This window comes from Accipiter gentilis, chromosome 28, assembly GCF_929443795.1.
Source record: "Accipiter gentilis chromosome 28, bAccGen1.1, whole genome shotgun sequence".
NCBI classification, from domain to species: Eukaryota; Metazoa; Chordata; class Aves; order Accipitriformes; family Accipitridae; genus Astur; species Astur gentilis.
The window spans coordinates 9,625,462-9,648,413 of NC_064907.1; the positions used below are offsets into that span (position 1 = coordinate 9,625,462).

The following is a 22,952-nucleotide window of genomic DNA, read 5'->3' on the forward strand; positions in this document are numbered from 1 at the left end:
GGTGGGTGCTAGTCTCTTCTGTCAGGTGGCAGGAGAAAGGACGAGAGGAAATGGTCTCAAGTTGTGACAGGGGAGGTTTAAATTGGATATTAGGAAAAATTTCTTTACTGAAAGGGTTGTCAGGTATTGTAACAGGCTTCCCAGGGAAGTGGTTAAGTCACCAACCCTAGGGGTATACAAAAAACATGTAGACAAGGTACTTCAGGACACGGTTTAGTGGGCACGGCTGATGGTTGGACTCGATGATCTTAAAGGTCTTTTCCAACCTAAATGATTCTATGATTCTAGGGAATATTTTTTCTGTTTGGATCCAAAAGAAGGAAGAATTCCCTGTTAATGTCGTTGAGAAAGTAATTCTCTTCAATGAAACTACAGTTGTTTGATCTATGATGAACAAGTTTATATCATCAGGAAGATACTAAATCTTGTTGTTTCCTGTAAGGAACTTATTTATCTATTTAACTAACATCAAAATGCTGCATTCCTTGAAAGCTGGTTTCAGCTGGGATAGTTAACTGTCTTCCTAGTAGCTGGTACAGTGCTGTGTTTTGAGTTCAGTATGCGAAGAATGTTGATAACGCTGATGTTTTCAGTTGTTGCTAAGTAGTGTCTAGTCTAAAGTCAAGGATTTTTCAGCTTCTCATGCCCAGCCAGCAAGAAAGCTGGAGGGGCACAAGAAGTTGGCACAGGACGCAGCCAGGGCACCTGACCCAAAGTAGCCAACAGGGTATTCCATACCATGTGATGTCCCATGTAGTATAGGAACTGGGAAGTGGGGGCAGGGAATCGCTGCTCAGGGACTAGCTGGGTGTCGGTCGGTGGGTGGTGAGCAATTGCACTGAGCATCATTTGTACATTCCAATCCTTTTATTACTACTGTTGTCATTTTATTATATGTCATTTTATCATTATCATTATTAGTTCCTTCTTTTCTGTTTTATTAAACTGTTCTTATCTCAACCCACAAGTTTTACTTCTTTTCCCAATTTTCTCCCCCATCCCACTGGGGTGAGAGGGTAGTGAGCGAGCAGCTGCATGGTGCTTAGTTAATGGCTGGGGTTAAACCACGACAGTCCATTTTTTGTTGTTTCCTGTAAGGAAGTTGTTTATCTATTTAACTAACATCAAAATGCTGCATTCCTTGAAAGCGAAATTACCAAGTGAAGAAAAAAGGATCTGTGAAGAAATGGGAACAACCACTATCACAGCAGTACTGTTACCTGTAATTTAACAGGTTCTGGAAGTTTCATCTGAAGGAGTCCTTCCTTTGGCACTTGCTCCCCTCTGGTTTCTTCCTCTCCTTCTTCTGACTTGAGCTCATCTGAACTCAGCTCCTTCTCTGAGAAATCAACTTCATCCTCCTGGCTCATTGCCTCTTTGAAAACCCTGGGCTCAATCAACTGCAAGATGTGTTTCAGATCCCCATTGTGGAAGATTCCCATTATTAGGAGGGTATAGAAGAGCTTGATGAGAGGGACAAACAGAAATTCTGTAGAACCTCCAACTGGATCTCTGACATGGAGGCTGCCCTCCTGAACAGCTTCAGTCAGCATCTCTATGGTTTTGGCCTTTAAGATTTCCAGAGGGAATTCAGGACTGAACTGAAAGCATTCACTGCTAATGCTTACAAAACTCGGAGAGGAGAACTGCATTCTTGGCCTTAATGAAGTGCTAAGTCCAATACCAGGGAGGCCATGTTTTTTGTTTTCATCAGGAAACAAAGTAATGCTCTTGGTCTCATCTGTCATTGGAACTATAAATTCATTATTCATCATTAACCTGGCAGTTGCATAGGTATTGAGATGGATGTCAATGAGTAAGTCATAATATCCTGCACGTAATAATCCTGGCATATATTTATTCTCAATAGCATACAGGAGCTGAGATTCATCCACATGGCTACACATAGCATGGGCCACTCGGTTGTTGCCTAAAGCACAAACTGCTGAATATAGTCGGAGGGTATGGTAGTGAAATTTCAGCAATTCTTCTTGTTCTGTCAGCTCTAAAATATCAATTGTTCTGCAGAGAAAAAAATAATACAGTAAATTCCGTATCAGTGCAAAAACTTACTTAAGCAAAGAATTCAAAATTCTCCCTAAGGGTAACATTGGCACAATATCAGTTCTAGGGATGGACTTTTTCCATGTTTCAGCTTTCATGTGAGAAACACTGTCAACCTAAGAATCAAGGATTAACAACAAAGTTCAGTCAGGAATTTATTCAAGTCACTCCTAAAGCACAACTTCAATTACCTTCAGTGGGAAAAGATCACAATTATTTACTTAACACAGAATACTTCTTCATACTACAAACAAGAGTTTGGGTAACTGAAAATGAAGGTTTTACAATGAGATTGAGATATTTATATCATTTATTGTTTTTAGATCTGGGGCTGCAAAATGGCAACAGACTAACCAGTTCATTTGCAGGGGGTTCAGGGCAGGGTTGTTTGTTTAGAATTCTTACCTATTTTTTTTAGAGATTTTATTTTCAGTTTTGGCACTGGCAAAATGCTGAGACATTTGGGTAACAAAGAAATCACAAAATTAAATTTCTTCAACTGTTAAAACTAAATTTCAGAAAATTAAAGTAGTGGAATAATTAAATTGGTCACAAATCTTAAAAAAATCTTTACAAAAATAGATCTTTGCCTATCTTACAGGTTATCTTTAATAATTTATAAACAGAGTTCCTTTCATTTTCATTCAAAACCTATATATACTATTAAAGAGTTTGGAGAGAAACTAGGAGAGGTTGGAAACACAACAAAAGAAGGCAGATTTTAAAACTGAAAAATAAGATTAATGTTTAATATTAGCTACATCAATACACACTGCCTTTATTTACATGTGTTATAAATACAGAGAAGAACTTGGGCTTTTCTTATAGAAATTTTATTACGTCTAGCTTCATAATCCCAACCTAACTCTGATATACTTCAAAACACAAAGTCAACCTGTTTTCTTCAGGAATATGAAGGGCCATGAACTGCAAAGGATTCAGGCACTGTATCATCCACCCTTGACGTTCACTGATCCGAGAGACATCAACCTTCAAGAAGTGGTTTGGCACTCTGCTCCAAAGCACATGAGTCAGAAATTGGACATGGAGTCGTGGAGGACATTGAGAGACTGGGTTTTTGTGTTCACTTTTGAATAAGCCAGCAGATAACGGCATTACATTCTGGAAAAATCCAACAGAAGAGACAATCAGTTTCTTTACCAAACAATTAATATATTATATTTTTCAATAAATATATTCAACAAATAGTACAGTGAAGTACAGTGCAACAGGAAATTAACTTTTTCAGTAGTTTGTAAAACCAGCTGGGAACTGTTGGCAGATCAGCACTAAGAGAGCATTGTCCATAATAAATTTTTTAGAATAGCTAAATTTGAAATAGAAACTTGAATGAAATGTGTGGTCACTTCCTTGGACCAGAGATCTGAACTCTACTCTTTTACCTCCTCTGATTTCTTAGACATCCATTTATCCAAAGCAAGGAAGTAAATTTCAGCTCATTTTTTTTAAGTGTACTGTTTGATTGTACTTTAAAACTATTTTAAAACCTTAAGCTAATCCGCAGATACACCAGTCATCCATGGTCTGTTTGTAGAAAAAGAGATTTGCCTTACCAGCCCCAGTGATTTAATTTCATTATGAAGGATGAAATTCAGAAAATTCAATGTGACTTTGCAATATCATCTGCCAATTCTAATGAGTTACAACCCTTCTCATCCAATGTACTGTATTTTAAATACATGAGGTATTTAAAACTGAGTTAAGAATAAAAATGGCAATAGTGAAAAAACTTAAAATCATAAAAAATGTGCCCAAACCCAAGAACACATTTCAGGCAACAAATGGCCAGGAAAAAAACCCAAACATTATTTGATATGATATACTAGTCCTAAACCTGCACAAAACCAAGCATTATTTACCTTTATTCTTCCCAATTCAAACTGGAAAACATTGGGGCTTGTAGCTTGAGCAAATACAGCAGGAAATAATTTTGTACTCGGTTCAACCTAAATCAAAGATGTACAAATATATAACCACGGAAGACAGCAAAACACTATTACTTATTAAAAAAGACCCTAATATCTGTATTGACAGTCAATAAGTGCAAGCTTTTGAATAAAATCCCAGAAAATCCAAACAGGATGGAAAAAATCACTGTCATAATAGCGACAATTACTTTTTCTTCCAGTCTTGTACAAACGTTTCTAATAAGATGCAGTCTGAGGATTAAGTTTTCCCCCTTCCCACTGGACAACATCATCAAAAAATACTCACCTGATAGTATGTGCCCAGTTCCTTGCCATTAGCTGTGAAAGTCAGCAAGCCACTGGCAGCATCAACCAAGCAACCAATCTCCAGACCATTATTATTACGTCCTTGTCCAGGGCTCATGCTCTCTCCTGCGCACACCATATAGCAGTTGCTGCGTTTTATACTGAATGTCAAAAGACAAATTTATTCATGGATGGCGTGTAAACTTCATGTAGTGGACTAAGAACAACTTTGCATGGCTGCAACCAACAGGGCCTTGTGGCTGAAAACAGCAGATCCCACCATAACCAATGCCTAAATTCAATGAAACCTAGACTTCATAATTGAAAAAATAAAAACTGAAGACGACAAAATATGAACGAGCTCAAATCTTCTGTAAAATTCCAAGAGACAAAACTGACTTTGCAAGTTAATGTTTTAAACTGTTTGATGTTAAGCATAACACAAAGTTTCTGGCATGGATTACAAGCTGAAGTGCTAGAGTAGGTGCTGTTGTACTAATTTGGCCTGCTCAAAAATACTACAAGGTATTTTGCTCTACTTTGTACCAGTTCAGAAGTCAGTATTTGCAGGATCATGATCCGAAACTACATAGAAAAGCTGTGCTATTTTACTTTTCAATGCCTATTGATTTGATTAGATCATTACTCTACAATTTCTTCACAAGCAAGAGAACAAGCAAAGTTACACTTTTTCCTATTACTTTTTTTTTTAATTTTTACGCCAACCCAGTTATATTAAATGGTCTGCATTTACAGTTTATAAATTGTTAGTTGATTTTATGGATACAAAATATGTATCTTTTTAAGAAAATTGTAACCAACCTCTCATGAACCTTCCCTTTTTCATCTCCCAGTGTAACTGTGACAGTACGCACTCTGTCCAAATCAAAGCTTGTGTCATACTGGTGAAAGTCAGATGTAATCCAGCCCACCCAGACATTGGCAGGTTCTTGACCAGGAAATATTCTCACTGAATAATAGTACTGTCAATAAAAAAATAATGTCAGTAAATGTTAGTATTTTGTTTCTAGTGTATCAGTTTGATTCAAAATTAATTTGTTGCTCTAAAATTTGAAAACATGTTATCTCTTCAAAAGTAGCCTAGGCTTGTTCAAGTGCAATTCATAAGCAAAGCAACGACACAAATCAAAATACAGCCAACAAAATATGTATGTTAAAACAAAAAATGGAAAAGATTAAAGATGCAGTTTATACACTTGTATTGTAGACTGCTACATCGTAGCATTGTAGGTTATTTTTTTACTGCAGCTACAATTTTTATACCATAGGTGACTCAGTTTCTAGTATCTAATATCTTTCAGAAAGAGGAGAATACATCCAGGAGGAGAAAGTATTTTTGCCTTTCAACATTGAAGACTCAGTGCTTATGAAGCTGATCTTGTCAAAGATGCATAAAACCTGCACAAAACTTTCACTGGGAATTCCATGAAATACATGCTGAATAAAATTAGTATGGATGTTTTCAAATGCTCCTGAACATTGACCTATTAGTTTAATGCATTTTTTCCTATTTATTCCATTATTCTAGAACTATTTATTCTTCCTCTTATCAATAGTAGTTTCAAAAATGGATTAAATTAATTTATGGCTTTCCATGTGGAAATTGTTTTAGACTGACAGTCAAGTCAAAACAAAAGGAACATAGCAGTCTTAACTTCAGTAGTACAGGATCACCACAGACATTTAAATAAAAAAATTTGCCCCAAAATTACACTGTTTCTGAAACTCTTACAAGCAAAAACATGTAGTTATTAAAAAAAAAAGAAAAAGCAAACAGCTAAAATACCAATCCTATGTTACAGTACCGTGGAAGTTTGCATCAAATAATCATAGTCATCCCTATCATCTGCTAGCACATCCTCAGTAAGCCGTGCAGAGTGACTAGTGCTATAATCTGGCTTTGTCCTCCTAAGCATAAATCTGTAATAAAATAAGTAAAATCAAAATCTATATGAAAAGCTTGATACATCAATATATATACACAAAGGAATTTTACATTGATACATTATCCCTAAATGCATTATATTTATTATGATAGCTCTAAATACACAGTATTTATTACATTATTAATACATAACACTTGTTAGTTTATTACTTACATGTAGATTAACACAAAATAAATTATTCAGAAAAGAGACAAGCTCATTTTTAAAAGCACTTAAATGAATTCTGAGCTTGAAAGTTATTTGCAAACTAAACTCATGTAACAATAAATTATCAGACTGTTAAACACCTATGTCACTTTGGAAGAATGTGGAACTTTAAATGACCTTCATGCATTTAAAAATACCATCCATATGCCCTGATTTATTCTGCAATTGAAACATTTAACAAACCAATTTTGGAAAAGAACAGCAGAAAAGGAATGGAAAGCTGCAGTAATATTGTCTGAGTAATGGCCTAGTGTTTGCATCTCCACAGCATCATCAAGTTAGGTGTTCTGCTCCTGATTCCATAAGAAAAATTAGGGAGAATGAACATGGCAACTAGAGAATATTCTTGTGATTATTTGGTTCACTGAGTGAGATAAGAAGTGAATATACATTTCTAGATAAAGATTATCTTCAGCTATTCAGAAGCCATGTGAAAAAAACGTTCCATGTCACTTTGAAGACCTCCTAGTTCTGTCAGTATGGATCTCCATGGTTTTAAAATGCACGTCACATGATGATCACAAAAGCCTTCAAAATTAACCAAGTGATAGGTTTCCAATAGCTTGAAAAATGTTTTCATTTTTCTGTTTAATTTTAATGTATATATTGCATATGATGTAATTTAACCACGTGAAGGTTAATTGTCCCGCCTACTGTGTTATATCCAAATCTAGGGCAGAATTAGGGAAAAGTCTCTGCAGACCTGACTAGAATTTTCCTTTACTACTCAAGAAACAGGGAAAAAAAAACAAAAAAAAGACAAAAAAAAGAAAAAGAAAAAAAAAGGCAAGGCCAAATGTGCTACTAACCTTTGTTTAAGACGTGAAGGCTTTTCTTGAACATAATCTTTATGGTTGTTTAACTCTGGTTTTGTGGCATCTTTTTCTCGTTCTGTCCGGTCAGGAACTAGATGACCATGAGCAGTTTTCATTAGAACCTCAAAATCAGAATCAGCATCATAATCCTCCAAGTCATTCTTCGGGCCAAAAAGACCAGAGCCTGGTAACCCTCCTGCAGCTGATCTGGAGAATACCTCAGCACATTCGATGGGCATGCTTAATCGAAAAAACATGACGTCTGTTTTACTGTTCTGTGAACCAAAGGACTTCTGTGTGACCTTCAGGCAGGGGCAGCTGTCTATGGTGCCATCAATTCTCATCACCTATCAAATGTAAAGATGTAGTTGTTTTGAAGCTGATGCTTCTTCCCCCTTGTAAATATTCAATTTCTATTTCTAGAATAAGCATCCGTGACTTGAAAAACTTGCAACAGTATGCTGTCAATGGTCAAATGTATTGTAATCATGTGCTGCCATTTGAAGGGGAAATAAATACTATGAGGAGTGGAGGTTTTTATAATTCTGTTGTTAATTTAAAAAACCCCACTCACAAAGGAATGACCTTTCTCATCATAACTCTGCAACAGAAATCCAACCCTGCCCAGAACAACACAGATCAGCTAATATAAATCACACATGTACATATGCATGAACACAAATTATTTCTTAAATACTACAGGGTGATACACATCAGCTGAAAAAGGGTTCTTATTTCATCAATTTCAGGATTTCACGGTAGACTTACAAGGCATAAATTCAGTTCCATCAAGATGCACAACTGATTGGGACATAAGTGTTGACACAATTGGCCAATAAATATTTATTAAAATCAAAACCAATTAGTTATAGAAAAATCACTTCACAAAATGTGTGTACCAGAACACGTGGTATCTCTTATGTAGAAATGCCCAATTTCTGGAATTTGTTTACAAACATAGTTCTCACTGCACAAGAAGCTCTTAATGAGCACATCTTGTAGAATTTGTCTCTGAGACTCTCATATATGACATAAATAAAAAAATACTACCAATCAAATAATTATATTATTTGCAACTCCATTGAATGTAAGAAATTTGTAACAGGTGCAAGGTTCATCCAGAATTGGGTCAATATATCACATTACAAATCTTGTCTAAAACTGCAAAAGTAGAAATGTAATTCAAACATATTCATGGAAGAAGTCTCTGGAAACACTGTAATAGGATCACAGACCTCAATATGTTCATGATTTTGTGGCACTGGTAGAAACTGAGGGAGCCTTTTACTCAGCCAAATGGTGATGTCTCTGTTTGTATTAACAGCAAAGGGTTCATACCCTTCCTGTAAGCCACAGATAGTGAAATATTTTAGCGTGCTGACATCTTTTCCAAAGTTCATTCTTCCCACTTGAGATGGGCCCAGGCTGCACACAGGTAGAAAACCTTAAAACAAGATGAAAGAACACATTGGTTGTACATTATCAGCATCAGAGAACTGCTCTCTTCCATAGCCCAATTAAAAATAATTTTTTTAAAAAAATTAAAAATAATTCCAAAAATGAAACACTATAAACACAAGCAGTAATCGATAGCACACCTCCACTTGCATGTCACCAAGTACTGTATCTTAAATATCACTCTGAAAAAAAAAATCCCTCCAATAGCCACAGATCTCTTCATGCAACACTGAATTTACTTCACAGAAATCTAAGAGTACTTCAGGGAATCTGACAACCACCTCTTAGCTATTCTCTCTGCTAAACTGGTAGAGTGTTGTCAATTTTACTCCAAGTCTTACTACTTTTGATATTCCTCCTAAAATTCCATTAGTCATGGTATTTTGACGGAACCTCAAAAATTACTTTGAAAGTAATATACTGCTTGTCCATGCAGCTATAGTAGTGAAAAAAAATTACAAATATACACCACGTGCATGCTGCAGAGTAAAGAAAAAATATATAAAATTAATTAATTAAAAAATTTCATAACACTGTGTGGCTCTGGATAATGAGAACTGACAATATGATACTGGAGCTTCATGAAACTTATGGTAGGTTTGGGGGGATGGGCTGAGTTTTTTGGCTTTATTTTTCAATCAGCTTCACGTTTGTATGCATCTGCTCTCTTACTGTTTCACTAGCACAGGGAACTCACTTGTGACTGCACTTTTTAAAAAAAGGTTTGGGGTTTTTTTCCTCAGGTTCAGCACCACAGCCTAAAAACCTAAGAAAATCTCTTGTTTCTTCTGTTCCTTTTCATCCTGATTGTGAATTTCCAAAGCTACAAACCACTTTGCAGATTCATTTGACCTAGCTATTAACAACATGTTTTCTTTTGTATCAGTGAGAAACATGAAGCTCTGTTCAATGATTCTGGTTCAAGTGAATATATCAGGTATTGAAGGGTATAAGGACAAAATACAACTAGTTCTTCACTTTTCTTTAGGCTGCCCAGATTAAAAAAGGGCAGAATATCAAGGTATGTTCTTTAGACAAAAGCAAACTCCAGAGCACCATCTACAGTAATGACTGCTCACCAGATAAAAAAAAAAAAAAAAGTCAGTCTTCAGTACCACCTTTTGAAGATTTTATTACAGATACACAAGATGGGTTATCATGTGTATGTGTACTAGGCAGGATAAATTTAAGGACATACACTAGTAGATGTAAGTTTAAGTCCAGATTTTTATGTTTACAGCAAGGCTCTTAAATCACAAGGCATCAACTTCTCAGATAACACAGATGATTTAGACAACATGATTTATGTCCATTCTGCTAATGCAAATCCAATGGCAGACAATAATAAAAGAATATTTTCCAGCACTAAATGAAACAAAATCATGTTATACAACACATAACTAGGAAAGTTATATTTGCATATATAGATATGTGCTGTGGCAAAGCCCAGCAGCTCTAGTAGGGAGAATTTAATAGGCTCCCTGTTGAGTTAAAGGAATCCATAAGCTGTTGCAAAAGTTTTTAAGCAAAGAAAAATCAAAATTCTATTTTCAATAACCTCTACAAATCTCAGCTCATAACTCAAGGATAGTAATGACTTTCTATCGACATCAAGTTGTTCGAGAAGAGGTTTTCACAGAAACAGTTGTGACAGCACGAATCCTCACAATATTAACCGAAAATGACATAAGATTTGCTATAAGCCACATAGGTATAGGCAGCCTAAAGCATGTGCTTTGTCTGTCTGAATCACCTCACCATTTATTTTCCAATTCTTCTTGATATAAAACATTTTCAGATGTTTCCAGGATGTATGGCACCTACATTTAGAATCTTATGAAGAGTATTGTTTTCCACATCTCAAAAAAGATATAATAGATCTGAAAATGGCCAACATGAATGAAACTGCTTTCTTATCATCAACAAATAAAGAAATTAGATACTTCAGCCTCAAAAGAAAAAAATATTAAGGGGGTATGATACATACCCCCATTATAAGTGGCATAGAGAAGATGAATGGTAAATGATTTTTCAGTGTCTTTCGTAACAAAAATTATGATCAAAGAAACTGGTAGCAACCTTAAAAAAAAAAATGGGAGAAACTTCCTTATACACCTCACAGCAACGCTGTGGAATTCTCTGTCACATAGCATCATGGATGCTAAAAGTTCACATTGATTCAAAAAGTGTTTAGAGACCTTCATGTGGGAAAGAAGAAAAAAAAAAAAAAGAAAAAAAACGAAAAAAAACCCAAACCATCAGGGCCACCAACACAAACATACCGTATTTGCCTCAGAAAGCTCCTGGACCAGAAATCACTGGAGCCTGGGTGACTGTATCACTGTCTGCTTATCCTGTTCTGACATGTACCCACGGGCATTTGCTATCCACTGCTGTTGAAAACAAAATAGTGACCTAACTAGACTTTTGGTACAAACACGGTTACATTTTCATAAAAAACAGAGAGGAATAAAAGCTTAAAAAAAAAAGCGTTTGAAGAGAAGGAGGTGTAAACTGATTAGTTGTGAACACGCCGTATCTATACATATGTCTGTCTTTATTTTTGTATTTATGTATATGAACAATTGTCTTATGTTTCTGCACAGGTCAAATATTTCCTAAAAGGAAGTAGCAAGCTCTATCTCCAGCACCTTGAGAATTAACACATAGCCAGTTCCTCTTTATTACAGCCCTCAAATCAAACAGGAAATAATTGTTTTACAAAACAAAAAAAGCAATAGCAGCTGATGTTATCAGCAGAATTCAGTAAGCATATATTATAGAAAAAGCTGATTAGATAATTAGATGCTGTCCAAAATCCAAGAAAAGATAATCAGCTCTATTCATGAAGACTGAGATGTATACATGACACAAAACTAAATCAAACAGGAATATTTAAAATATGTAAAATATTTAAAATATTACTAATAGTTACCCTTCCTAAATAGAATGCACATAAACTGTTAATTCCTCTACCTACGCATCTTCCTGTGGGCTCAGAAAAGAAGATCTCACAGATAGATTCATTCTTAGATATGAAGCAAATATTTTACACATACACAAATAAAATGTAAATGAGGATTTGCAAGATTCCCTGAAAGAAAACAAAGAAACCCAGAATTAAATTCCTACAGAGGTAAAACTCTCATTGATGTTTTTTACTCAATGCAGTATTTTTCATCAACCCTGTAACTGTAGCCAATATGGAATCAAGATGACAATCTCTCTCACCAATACAAATTTCAGTGATGCTGGAACGGTACTGTACGTGTAGCTAACTTCTGCAAGTAATCATAACTACACATTAACTGTTGCTCTGTATGAATGGAATATAAACACCAGTGCCAGTCCTAATCATGGAAGCACTACTTCCGTCTCTGGTGAAATTCTGCACTGATTTGCCAACGGTACAGGTGTCATTAAGGTGTTTCAGGGCTCTTCCATATCTGGTAAAGATATAGCATCTCATCTTATAGGGAGCATGTGTGTGAGGCTGTTAAGTGTCCTACTGTGGAATAAAAATTAACTTTCAGTACCTTTCTCTAAATGGGTATCCAGCCATTTTAGATGTGATATTTCATAAACCCTGTGTAGCCCTCGGATGCTGGAGGTTACATAAAAAGATGATTTTCCCATGACCTAGCTCTTAATCTCCAGGTGCATAACTGGGCTATGGAACAAAACTTTTATTTTACTATATGAAATAGCAAAACAAGTTGAAAGATGTTAACATTACCAGTAGAAAAGTAAACCTCTAGCATTGTCTGTCACATGTCGCAAAAGCATAGGACAGCAACACTTTTTATAAAGTTCCCTACTTTCAAGAATACAAGATGAACCTCCTGACCCAATTTGTCATACACTCCCTACAAACAGTTCATGTTCACAGAGATCACGAGTTGACAAAACAAAGTTTGGTTTGCACAGTGTACTTGTTCATACCTACAGCATGAAATTTCTCTTACACAAATGCATAATAATATGAAATTATGTTTAACAATTTTACTACTGAGATGGTATCTCACAAACAAATTAGTTTGCCATAATCCCAAGGAGCTCCTCTTGTTGGTACTACAACCTAAGACGCAGCACATGAGCCTTATTAGTAAGCTGGCAGAGCACCATACTCCTTTTTCACTGTTTCTAAATTAAAACTACAGGACTGATTTATAGTCAGACTGCATCCTTCAAAGCAGGATGGGCTCTGGACTCTGATCAGAAATTCTATCTTTTTTCTAAAGCAAAACATCTCTTTCTGCAGCAGCACATGGCATGCACACAATTCACTGATAGAAGTGACCTGCAGAAAGATCTCAATGCTATTAAGCAAGAGCCATTAACAAAACCAAACTAAAGCCAGCCTACAAAAAAATTAAAGCTCTATAAAAGTCTCATTTAATTTGGGTATTTCATACGTGTGTTTGTATATATATAGATGCTTTCTCTCCCTGCCGCCCCCCTCCCCCACCCCCCCCATGAATCGTATATGATACCCATAATATTTACAGATATTGATCTGGATTTATTAAATCTGAGATCAATAGGCACAATGCTTTGAAAATAGAATAGGAGATCTTATTTCAAAGGCAAGCTGTTTTCTACAAACACGACACTAGAGGAACTTACTGTAAATTACAAGGATATTTTGAAAAATCTGAGAGGCCTGACACTGACATGGTTACCAAGGACTTTGGGCTCCATTTCAAGCCAGGAACTGCTTTAGCAGTTTCAGACACAACAGAGATGTGCTTAAATCTAAACCTGCAGCTAGAAACAAGTACCACAAAAATCACACCACTGTGATTTCATCAACTTTGAAATCAACATAGTGGTCAAACAGGCTACCCTCAGAACATCATGGAATTCCCGTTTCTCTCAGAATCCCTCACTCCTCAATGGGATTATACTGCCTAAACTGGAAAACCATTATAACTGAATGGCACCACGATGACTTTATGCCTAAACCACTAACAGTAAGCCTGTTCATGCATCCCTTTCCCTCTTCATGTTATTCAAGTAACTAAGGAAATCTAAAGGCAGTAAAGTAACAGGCATGAGTCTAGAAAATTGGTGGCAATTATCTCATTTTAAATGAAATCAAATTATTCCTAATTCCTATGGTATGGCAGAAGAAGAAACAAAAACCCAAAAATTTCTTCTCCTAAAGCACTCCTGAAAGTAAAATAGTCCGAAATCCACTTGAAAGTGGTTAAAATTCAAGGAGGGAACTGCCTAATTAATAGGTATAAGATTCATCTTTCCCCTGGGAATAGGGATCAGTAACCCAAAAGTAGCATTTGCAGCTTTTACTTTTTAAAAAATTTGACTTTATCTCTCAGACACAGATGTATTATTTAACAGATGCATAATATATATGACAGAATATATGTATCTATAACAAATGAAAGGGAAAGATTAAAGCTTAAAATAATTTTTTTTCTGTTACCATGGTTCAGAAATTTTAGGCAGTTATCTACATTAATGTAATTTCTTACCCTTTTATATACCCACTCACACACAAGTACGTAATTAAATTTAGAAATAAAAATACTTTTGTGGTACAGAATCAATCTGGCACCTGACACAACTTCACAATTTTTGCCATCTTTTGCAATCTCATAAGCTACTACTTCATGGTAAACAAAAACCTTCTTGTGGACTCTGAAAGCTGCACGAAGAACATAACAACAACAGGCACAAAATTCAATCTGCTGGTTTAGGATTAAGTAAAAAATTTTGGAGGCTAACTTTGTGCCAGCTGGCTTTATCCTGGATCAGGTGTCATTTCTCCTCCCAGAGCTAAAACAAAACCTTAAAGCCGGCTTAAACTCCCTACCATATGTTCTCACTAATTTGACAGAAACTTGGTAGTATTTCAGTACTTGATCTAGATAAAATTTGATCTCCCTGCCCATGGCAGGGGCGTTGGACTAGATGATCTTCAAAGGTCCCTTCCAACTCAAACCATTCTATGATTCATTCTATGATTCTGTTATATCATACGGTGACCTACTGCAGTGCAGATGAAATGTTAAAGCTCATGAATTTGCACCCCAGACACATCCCTGCAAAATAGTGAAAAGGTCTGATCACAAAATATGGCTGCAAAGTTCACCACAGAAAAAGGCCTTGCTTCATCCTCACACACAGCATGCCTCCTTTCCAAAGGCTCGATACTAATCAAATACAGAAAAGGACATGGGGTAGTTCCCCAAAGGTGCAGGTGGACAGGGGGATAAGAAGCACACCACATTAAAGGGAAGCCAGAGCAAAAATTAGGCAGCAACAGCAAGTTAACAGCACAATGTATTATAGTACTTACCGTCACCAACCTCAAAGTCCTTGAATGCAAGTTCTGAACCTGAGTCATCAAGCAAGATTTCACCATTTAAGGTGAACATCATAGTGTGCTCATTCATGTCAACCATACATCCAACAACATCTCCTGCTAACCAAGAGCGGCCAAAATGCTCATTACCTTGATGCCACCGCTGTGCCTGAAAACGATTTAAAAGAATTTCAAAGAGTAATAGTGACAATGTATGTGTTCCTCTCTCCCTTAGTAGCACAACTAGTAATTAGCCCACTATATTCAGACAGCAGTAGAATTAACACTTTCACAGCATATCATTCCAAAACAATGCCTGTGAGTACTCCAAGTTGACTTTGAAAATGGAAATCGAACAATTAACTTTCTGCAAGCACCCCTCACATCAGTATTGCAAAACGTTGCTAAGTGAGCTGACAGCGAAAATTGCTATTTCAACATTTTAGTAACAAGTAAGAGCATGGCTTAGTTTTTCTGCAGAAGCTCCATGGAAGACTTGTAATGAAAAGAATACGCTATCAATTACAATGTTACATAGCTATTTCACAAACTTTTTACGCAATTGCTTTTATTTAATCTAGTAGCCTATAAGTGCATTGCTTCAAAACAAACCTTATTGTTTCCTTAAGTATAATTCTAAAAATGTTGTGTACAAACTAAATTAAACTTCCTGTCATACCAGATTTGGGAAGGAACAGAATTATCTGTGGATGGGACAAGCACTCTGAGCTTCTGATAGATTCCAGAGTAGCTGAGGGCATAATTAATGATTTGTATGACTGACCTTCAAGTCAAAGACTGCAAAGGCTTTGGATGGGGTCTTGGATTGGAATTCAAATAAATTAACATCTATTAAGATCTATTGTAACATGCATAAAACAAAGCAGTTTTAATAACAAATAGGTTCCCTATTCGTATATTCCATCACAAGTATCCTCCTCTGTATCCAACCTGAAAATCCCACAAAACAAATGAGCCTTTCTGTGTATCCTGGAGGTCAAAAGCATTTTTCTTTTTGCGGACAGAACCCATCAAAATCAAAAACAAAATAGCTTTGTGGATTGAGCTAAAGGTCAAAATCTAAGATTCAGAAGACAAGCTACTACACAGCTATTCTAGTAAGGACACAGGACTTGAATAGTTTACTTAAGCCAATCAGATATTTTAAAAAAACCAACTTTTCAGTTCTCTTTTTAAGGCATCTTCTCATGTAATACTAGACTGGGAAAAAAATTAAATTCCAACATTAAAAAAAATAGACCTTGAGAGCTTGATCTGACCATGAACAGCCAGGAATACTGTTGATTTCTGTTACATGTTGTAATAGTAATAAAGGAAATGAATTCCAACACTAGACACAAGAAACATTTTGACATGAGCCATCAGTAGCCTTAATAGCAATTACAGTTTGGATAGCTGTTGCACTTGCCTTCTTACCGAAACAAAAAGTTTTAATTAGTCATTTAATCTATTGTGATGAAAATCAGTACCATATAAAATGGTTTGTTTTCCTATATATTTTTACTACTAGATTTCCATCTGCCACTGTCTTATGCAGAGTTACATTTGAGCAAAAATTACTGGTTCTATTATACCTCATTTACTCTAAACTGTAAGGATTTCCATGAAAACCTAGGTATACTCTTCGTAACTTTTACATTCCTATAAAAAACTTGTACCAAAGTTTGCCTCAAACACTTATTGCTAATAATCTTAACCATATCTATTCCCTAATGGTACTACTTATACAGAGAACAACAGATTAAAATTTTAAAGAAATGATTCATAGTTAATTACAGCTCTGCCAGTAATTTGAATTTGAGTAAGTCACTTAGATTTTCAATGCTGTGTATATACTGTACAAATACTGTGAAGCTGTGAAAAAAATTATAGAAATGCCAAAAACCTGCTAATTAATTTTTTCAGGTGACATTGATCCTCTTTATTCCACCTAGGCCCTCAAAGAGAGAGAGAATTAATTTCATAAAACACAAATGAAAGAAGAGAAGGTAATTTAGCTGAGGCAATGACACATGGAATAAGACTCAAAATTAAAAGTTTTGCAATCACTCATATTACTACAGATAAACATATACAAACCTTAAAGCCATCAAAAACAAAAGCTTCTTCATCTGAGCCAAGTTCCTGATCTGGCAGACAACCCGGCCTGGTCCAGCCAACTCTCATGTCTCCTGCAGTAACTGCCTCAAATTCAAAGTACCACTTCCCAGCCTTCACTGCATAAGTCTTTTCTGTGCGGAAGATCCTGAATTTTTCCATTATCCCACTGCACACGTCCAGTCTCATTGCTGTAAGGTTTAAAAAATAAAAAAAGTAAAGAAGAAAAACCCAACACAGAAAGTATTGTATTCAACTACTGACAAAATGAAGGCAGTGAAAACAAAAGTCAAAGGGATTCCTTGGAGCATAGGAGTGAAAGAAGAAAGTGCCTGCAGAACAGCCTTATGGGGAAAGCGCCTTACCCATTCTGGGGAGTCAGCACGCTTGGGTACCTCTCTGAAATGACTCTAAACTAATTCATCCAGCATGGGGAAGAAAAAAAAATAATAAGGGGAACTTAGAAGTCTGAGTGCAGTTACAGGGCTATGATCCTCACTGGAATCACAGAAACATGGTGGGATAACTCGCATGACTGAAGTATTGTGATGGATAAACACATGTTTTTTAGGAAGGACAGGCTGGGAAGGTTATGAAGAAGAGTTGCATTATGTGAGAGAGCAGCTGGAATGCATAGACAACTGCTTTGGGATGGTTCAGGAGCCAGTTCAGAACTTAAGGGTCAAGATACACAGGCAGACCAATATGGGTGCTGTAGTGGAGTACTCCAGGGGTCCTGGGGTCTACAGGGGTATTGGACCCAACACTGTTTAACATCTTCATTTATGACCTGGATAATGGAACAGAGTACATGCACATCGAGTCTGCAGATGACACAAAACTGGAAATAGCAGCTGATGCACCAGGCGGTTATGCTGCCATTCAGAGGGACCTCAACAGGCTGGAGAATTGGGCTAAGAGGAATTTCATGAAGTTCAACAAAGGGAAATGCAGTCCTGCACCTGCAGAGGAATAACCCCAGGCAACAGAATACACTGGGGGCTGAGTTGCTGGAAAACAGCTTGGCAGAGAAGGAGCTGAGGGTCCTGGTAGAGAAGTGGAGCATAAGCCAGTAATGTAGCTTCACATCAAAGAAGGACAGAAGTATCCTGGACTGCATAAGGAACAGCCTTGCCAGCAGGTCCCAGGGAGGTGACCCTTCCCCTCTACTTTGTACTAGTGAGGCCACATCTGGAGTGCTGGGTCCAGTTCTGGGCTCCCCAGTGCAAGAAAGACAGCAATTTACTGGAACAAGTACAGCACAGGGCCATAAAGATGAGTAAGGGGCTGGAGCATCTTTCTTATGAGGAAAGGCAGAAAGAGCTGAGACTGTTCAGCCTGGAGAAGAAAAGGCTCAGAGGGGAATATCATTTATGAGTATAAATAGCTGGTGGAATGGAATGAAAAAGAGGGAGCCAGATCCTTCCTAGTGGCGCCCAGTGACAGGACAAGAGGCAATGGACACACATTAAATAACATGAAATTCCATGTGAACACAAGAAAACATATTTTACTGTAAGGGTGGTCATACACTGGAACGGATTGCCAGAGAAGTTGTGGAGGCTCCATCCTTGGAGATAACCAAAACCCATCCAGACATGGACCTGGACAACCTCCTTTAGCTGACCCTGCCTGACCAGGAGATCTCAAGAGGTCCCCCCCAACCTCAACAATTCTGTGATTCTGTGGACTTGGCTTTCAGTTATTTTAAACAAAACAAAACCACCAACAATACAAACCCCAACAAAATACACTTTAAGTTAATCTTCCAATCACCATAAAAGACAAACGTTTGTCTTTGAGACAAGATTCCTCAACTGAGACATCTTCTTTACTTAGACTGTGATCAATTCACCTAATCTTCTCATTTATATTCTAAAAATCAGATTTCTTAAGTATGTCATAATTACAAAAAAATATTACTATATTTCTTAGTTATTATAATAAATAATACATGGAAGGTTGCAATTTAGATGTTTTTGTAGATGCAATGGAAAATGGAGGATAGGAATCATTAAAGGAAGTCTTGCATGAAGCTTTAACAACAGCAACAAAAAGCCCGAAGTAATTATACTCTTGCTTCAGGAAAAAATATATTAACTTCTGTCAAGATAAAGGGCAGCAAGTCTGGAAAGAATAAAGATGCCCTTAAGAAGGGCATAAAAGTAGTGTTAAAGGCAACTCCTGTTCAAGGCAAGGCAAGTTCCTGTTCAAGAACAAAGGAAAACCTAGTCACAGCCAAGGTACTATTTAGAAAATACTGTTTAGCTAGTGAAATAACAGAAGCAACAAGATGTCAAGTTTGAATTGTGATGATTGTTCTCCTTTATTCTCTTACAAACTGTTGAAGATAGTCAGATGACTACAAGATTTTATAGAGTGCCTTAAAACCTGCCACTCCTCACTTCAAAGTTACTGTTTGTCAATCGTCAAGCTGAGATGAAGAAAAAGTTTGTTCACATTTCTTGTCTAGTGCAATAGAGTGTAAAATAACATTAACAGCTGTGTGAAAATAAAAGCTTTCACAGACACTGATTCATTTGGTTAAGTATCTATACCATGATCACAAGTGCTTATCTTATCATAGCTTACTATGCTTCATTCCAAAATTCTCTTAATCGCAAGTGATTCATAACAAGCTATTTTAAGAGTGCTTAAGTTAAAATCCACTCTTTGTCAGGTAATAATATCTTTTCTCAAAGACCAAAATGGCTACATGGAAAGTTTCAAAGGAGGCTAAAATTAAACTTTGACACATTCAACTTATTCTTTCTAAATGTATTCACTGACTCTCTTACTCCATGAAGGAATAATGGCATAAAAAATACTGAAAAAAATGTAAGCTGGGTTGTTATTGGGCTGCTTCAGAGAAAGAGGAGAAAAGAAACCTCAAGGGAAGGGTAAAAATGTAAATGTGTTAATTAGTCTGCTCTGTAACAGCAGTAGAAACAAGCTTGGTTTATGCCTCACATTTTTGCTTTGTAACATTTGTGGAATCTATAAGCAAAGATTTTTAGAGGCAGAAGTAGTATGCTGGTACATGTACTGCTTTGAGACATATAAATAAATCTATTTTCTCCTTTTTTCTTGCCAACTAACAAACATGAAAGTTTTGGACTCCAATCTCTACGTTCTGATCCAACTCTCCATCTATCCATCCCAGTTCTCTTGTGGGTTATCCTGCTCCTTTGCTCCCGCTTCCACTCTTTTCCTATGGTATCCCACCATATATTCCAGATCAATCTGTTCCAGTAGAAATGTACTTTTGTTTCTGTCATTCACAAAACCACAAATCTTAGACTCCCCTACTTCTCCAATTTTCTTCTTTCCCCCACTGCACTGAACACACTGTCTTGAAAAAATGCCTTTATTGATTCACCTACAGCTACGTGGCATTCATCTACTACCTATGGAAAACGTTCTCAAAAATTGTCTAAGAACGTTTACTCCTGAATTTTACTTGAATAGTACTACTCATGACCCTACTCGGTGCCTTGGAGATGGTCATTCCTAACATCCTTTTAAACACTTTTAATCCTATCGTCTTTCTCCTTTCCTTCAATATTTTATGTCAGTATACAGTGAGTTTTCCCTGAGCTGCCTTTCACTACTCTACACATTTTCTTTATGTATCTTCTGCTAAAATAGCTTCAAGAACAACCTTGTATGGTGAATACATACAATACTCCCTCACTGTTCCTTATTTATTACACAGTCCTACAGTCTGACACTTCTTTCCAAGACCTTATTATTAATTCAAACCATAAGATAGTTTGAAATGACAAAAATCACACTTTAAAAAGATGAAAAGAATTTCACAAAGCACAAGAATCAATGCTGAATTAAACTCTGAATCCTTCTTCCTTAAGTTTTCTCAGCTATTCTATTCTCTGGTATTTTATACAGTTTTCTTTCCATTAAGCAAATCACATGACTCAGGGAACACTCTGACTTTTTTTCTCAGATTAGGAAAAAGAATGCCTAAAGCATTCTGGATCTTTTCCCACAAATTTGTAAGGTATCAAAGCCTGTGCAGCCTTTGAAAATTCAGTATTCCAGTCTGATCACCGTAATTGCTCCTCTTCCCGAGTTTGTTACAAGCTCAGATATGTCTGCACCTACCTGTCTGTATGACCATGTTAAGAACCTCTCCCTTTCTTCTTCTGTTTTCTCAGCCACATCAAGGTCCACATTTCCAATATTATCTTGAATAGCCTATAAAATTACATCCCTCAGAAATTACTATCATTTCTCATGCCACCAAATGCCTGACTTCAGTTAGGTGAGGCTCATTAAGTTTCCTGTAAGCAACTCTGAACTCTCTGCCACTTAATTCTTTATCAGTAAAATTTTCTCTTTGATGGTCTACACATTTAATGCCTCAAAACCACTTTTGAAGACCCTCAGTACCTCACCTATACAGGAGATGAACAACCACAAAGCTTGGGAACTGAGAATTTGTTGTCTATTTAGATTCTAAGTAACCTAATGCTTTCTAGATTCTAAGCAAGCTCAAACATACAGCTGCTGTGGGAAACCAGTAAGTAGTAATAGTAATAATAATAATAACAAAGCATTAAAAAATGACACTGCAGAGCTTTGTAAATCAATGTTTAAAATAAAATTAATAACTGGGGATGCAGACCACCACTAGAGGGCTCTAAATCCCTTAATAACAGTATGGATTTTGGGCTGATGAGAGAGGACCCTATGACATGTTTTATTCATCTCAAAAACTTGAGAGGCTTATAAACTGTAAAATCTAAATCCCCAAAATGAGTATAAAAATCTTTTGCTGAATGCAATTCCAGTCTTTGTTTAAGAAAGACCAGTTTGTGGGACACTGTTCTTCAGGTCCTTTCCTCTGGAAATTTTGCAACAGGATTGATGACACCTTTCAGATGCAAGGATTGCAGTTGTGTTCTTTACATTTCATTAATAACTCCCTGCACAGAACTAGCTTAATGATCTCTGCATCGTAAACAAAAAATAAAATTCTCCAGCAGTTCATTCCCAATAAAAGGCAAGGTCACATGGTTCCCAGAGATGTAAATGAGGTAAGGGGATTAATATTGTTCAGTGAGATTTGGAGGAGATTGTGGAAAATGAATGTGCTCTCTCTCCCTCTCACGCTACACCACTAGACAGTCCCTTTATCTTCACCAGAGGCAAAAGCCTCCTATACCTTCCAACCCACTTTCTGAGAACCAAGCAGAAGCCATGCTCACTCTCTGTACGCAGCATCTCCTTCCCACAGTGGGAGGGGAAGAAATTACAAGATTATGCCGCAGCCTCAAACTCTCCAGGCTAGGCATAGGCAGATTTAACACTGACACCATGGCATTTTGCCACCAACACGATCTACTCCACTAGGATACATTGTCTTGCCCATTTAAGAATCCAGCCTTGTTACACCCTCATGGTATCAACGATGTCTCATATTTAAAAGTGCAATTTAATAGGAGCCTCTCATAAAAGTTGAGGATCAGAGCATGTACACGCTTTGGAAAACAAACTGAAAATGGCAGGTTTCCTGTGTACATTTTGGGTATGAGTTAGATCTTCCACAGAAATGCTTTACTGAAGGTCTATGGCCTAAAAAGGTCCAAATTTAACAATACCATCACTATATAAAGCAGGAAAAAATAATCATTTATGAATCAATATATTGATAAAATAAGGTTTAGACACATCTCTCAAATTTTCCACACTTTGCTGAGACTGTAAGTATGTAAGTTTCAATTTTGATTTGATTATTCCA

General features: G+C 36.6%; 1 protein-coding gene across 4 annotated transcripts in view; it reads right to left on the bottom strand.

Annotated features, from left to right (window-relative positions):
• Window positions 1–22,952, bottom strand: part of RYR2 (ryanodine receptor 2) — a 452,105-nt gene that overhangs the window by 151,254 nt on the left and 277,899 nt on the right. For all 4 annotated transcript variants that reach the window (XM_049830593.1, XM_049830592.1, XM_049830591.1 and 1 more), the window contains exons 27-36: window positions 17,174–17,382; window positions 15,068–15,242; window positions 8,523–8,731; window positions 7,282–7,634; window positions 6,125–6,239; window positions 5,121–5,281; window positions 4,300–4,459; window positions 3,945–4,031; window positions 2,960–3,186; window positions 1,221–2,022 (exon numbers count right to left, since the gene is read on the bottom strand). In XM_049830593.1, coding sequence (XP_049686550.1) covers window positions 1,221–2,022; window positions 2,960–3,186; window positions 3,945–4,031; window positions 4,300–4,459; window positions 5,121–5,281; window positions 6,125–6,239; window positions 7,282–7,634; window positions 8,523–8,731; window positions 15,068–15,242; window positions 17,174–17,382 — 2,498 coding nt within the window. The remainder of the gene's footprint in view (window positions 1–1,220; window positions 2,023–2,959; window positions 3,187–3,944; window positions 4,032–4,299; window positions 4,460–5,120; window positions 5,282–6,124; window positions 6,240–7,281; window positions 7,635–8,522; window positions 8,732–15,067; window positions 15,243–17,173; window positions 17,383–22,952) is intronic.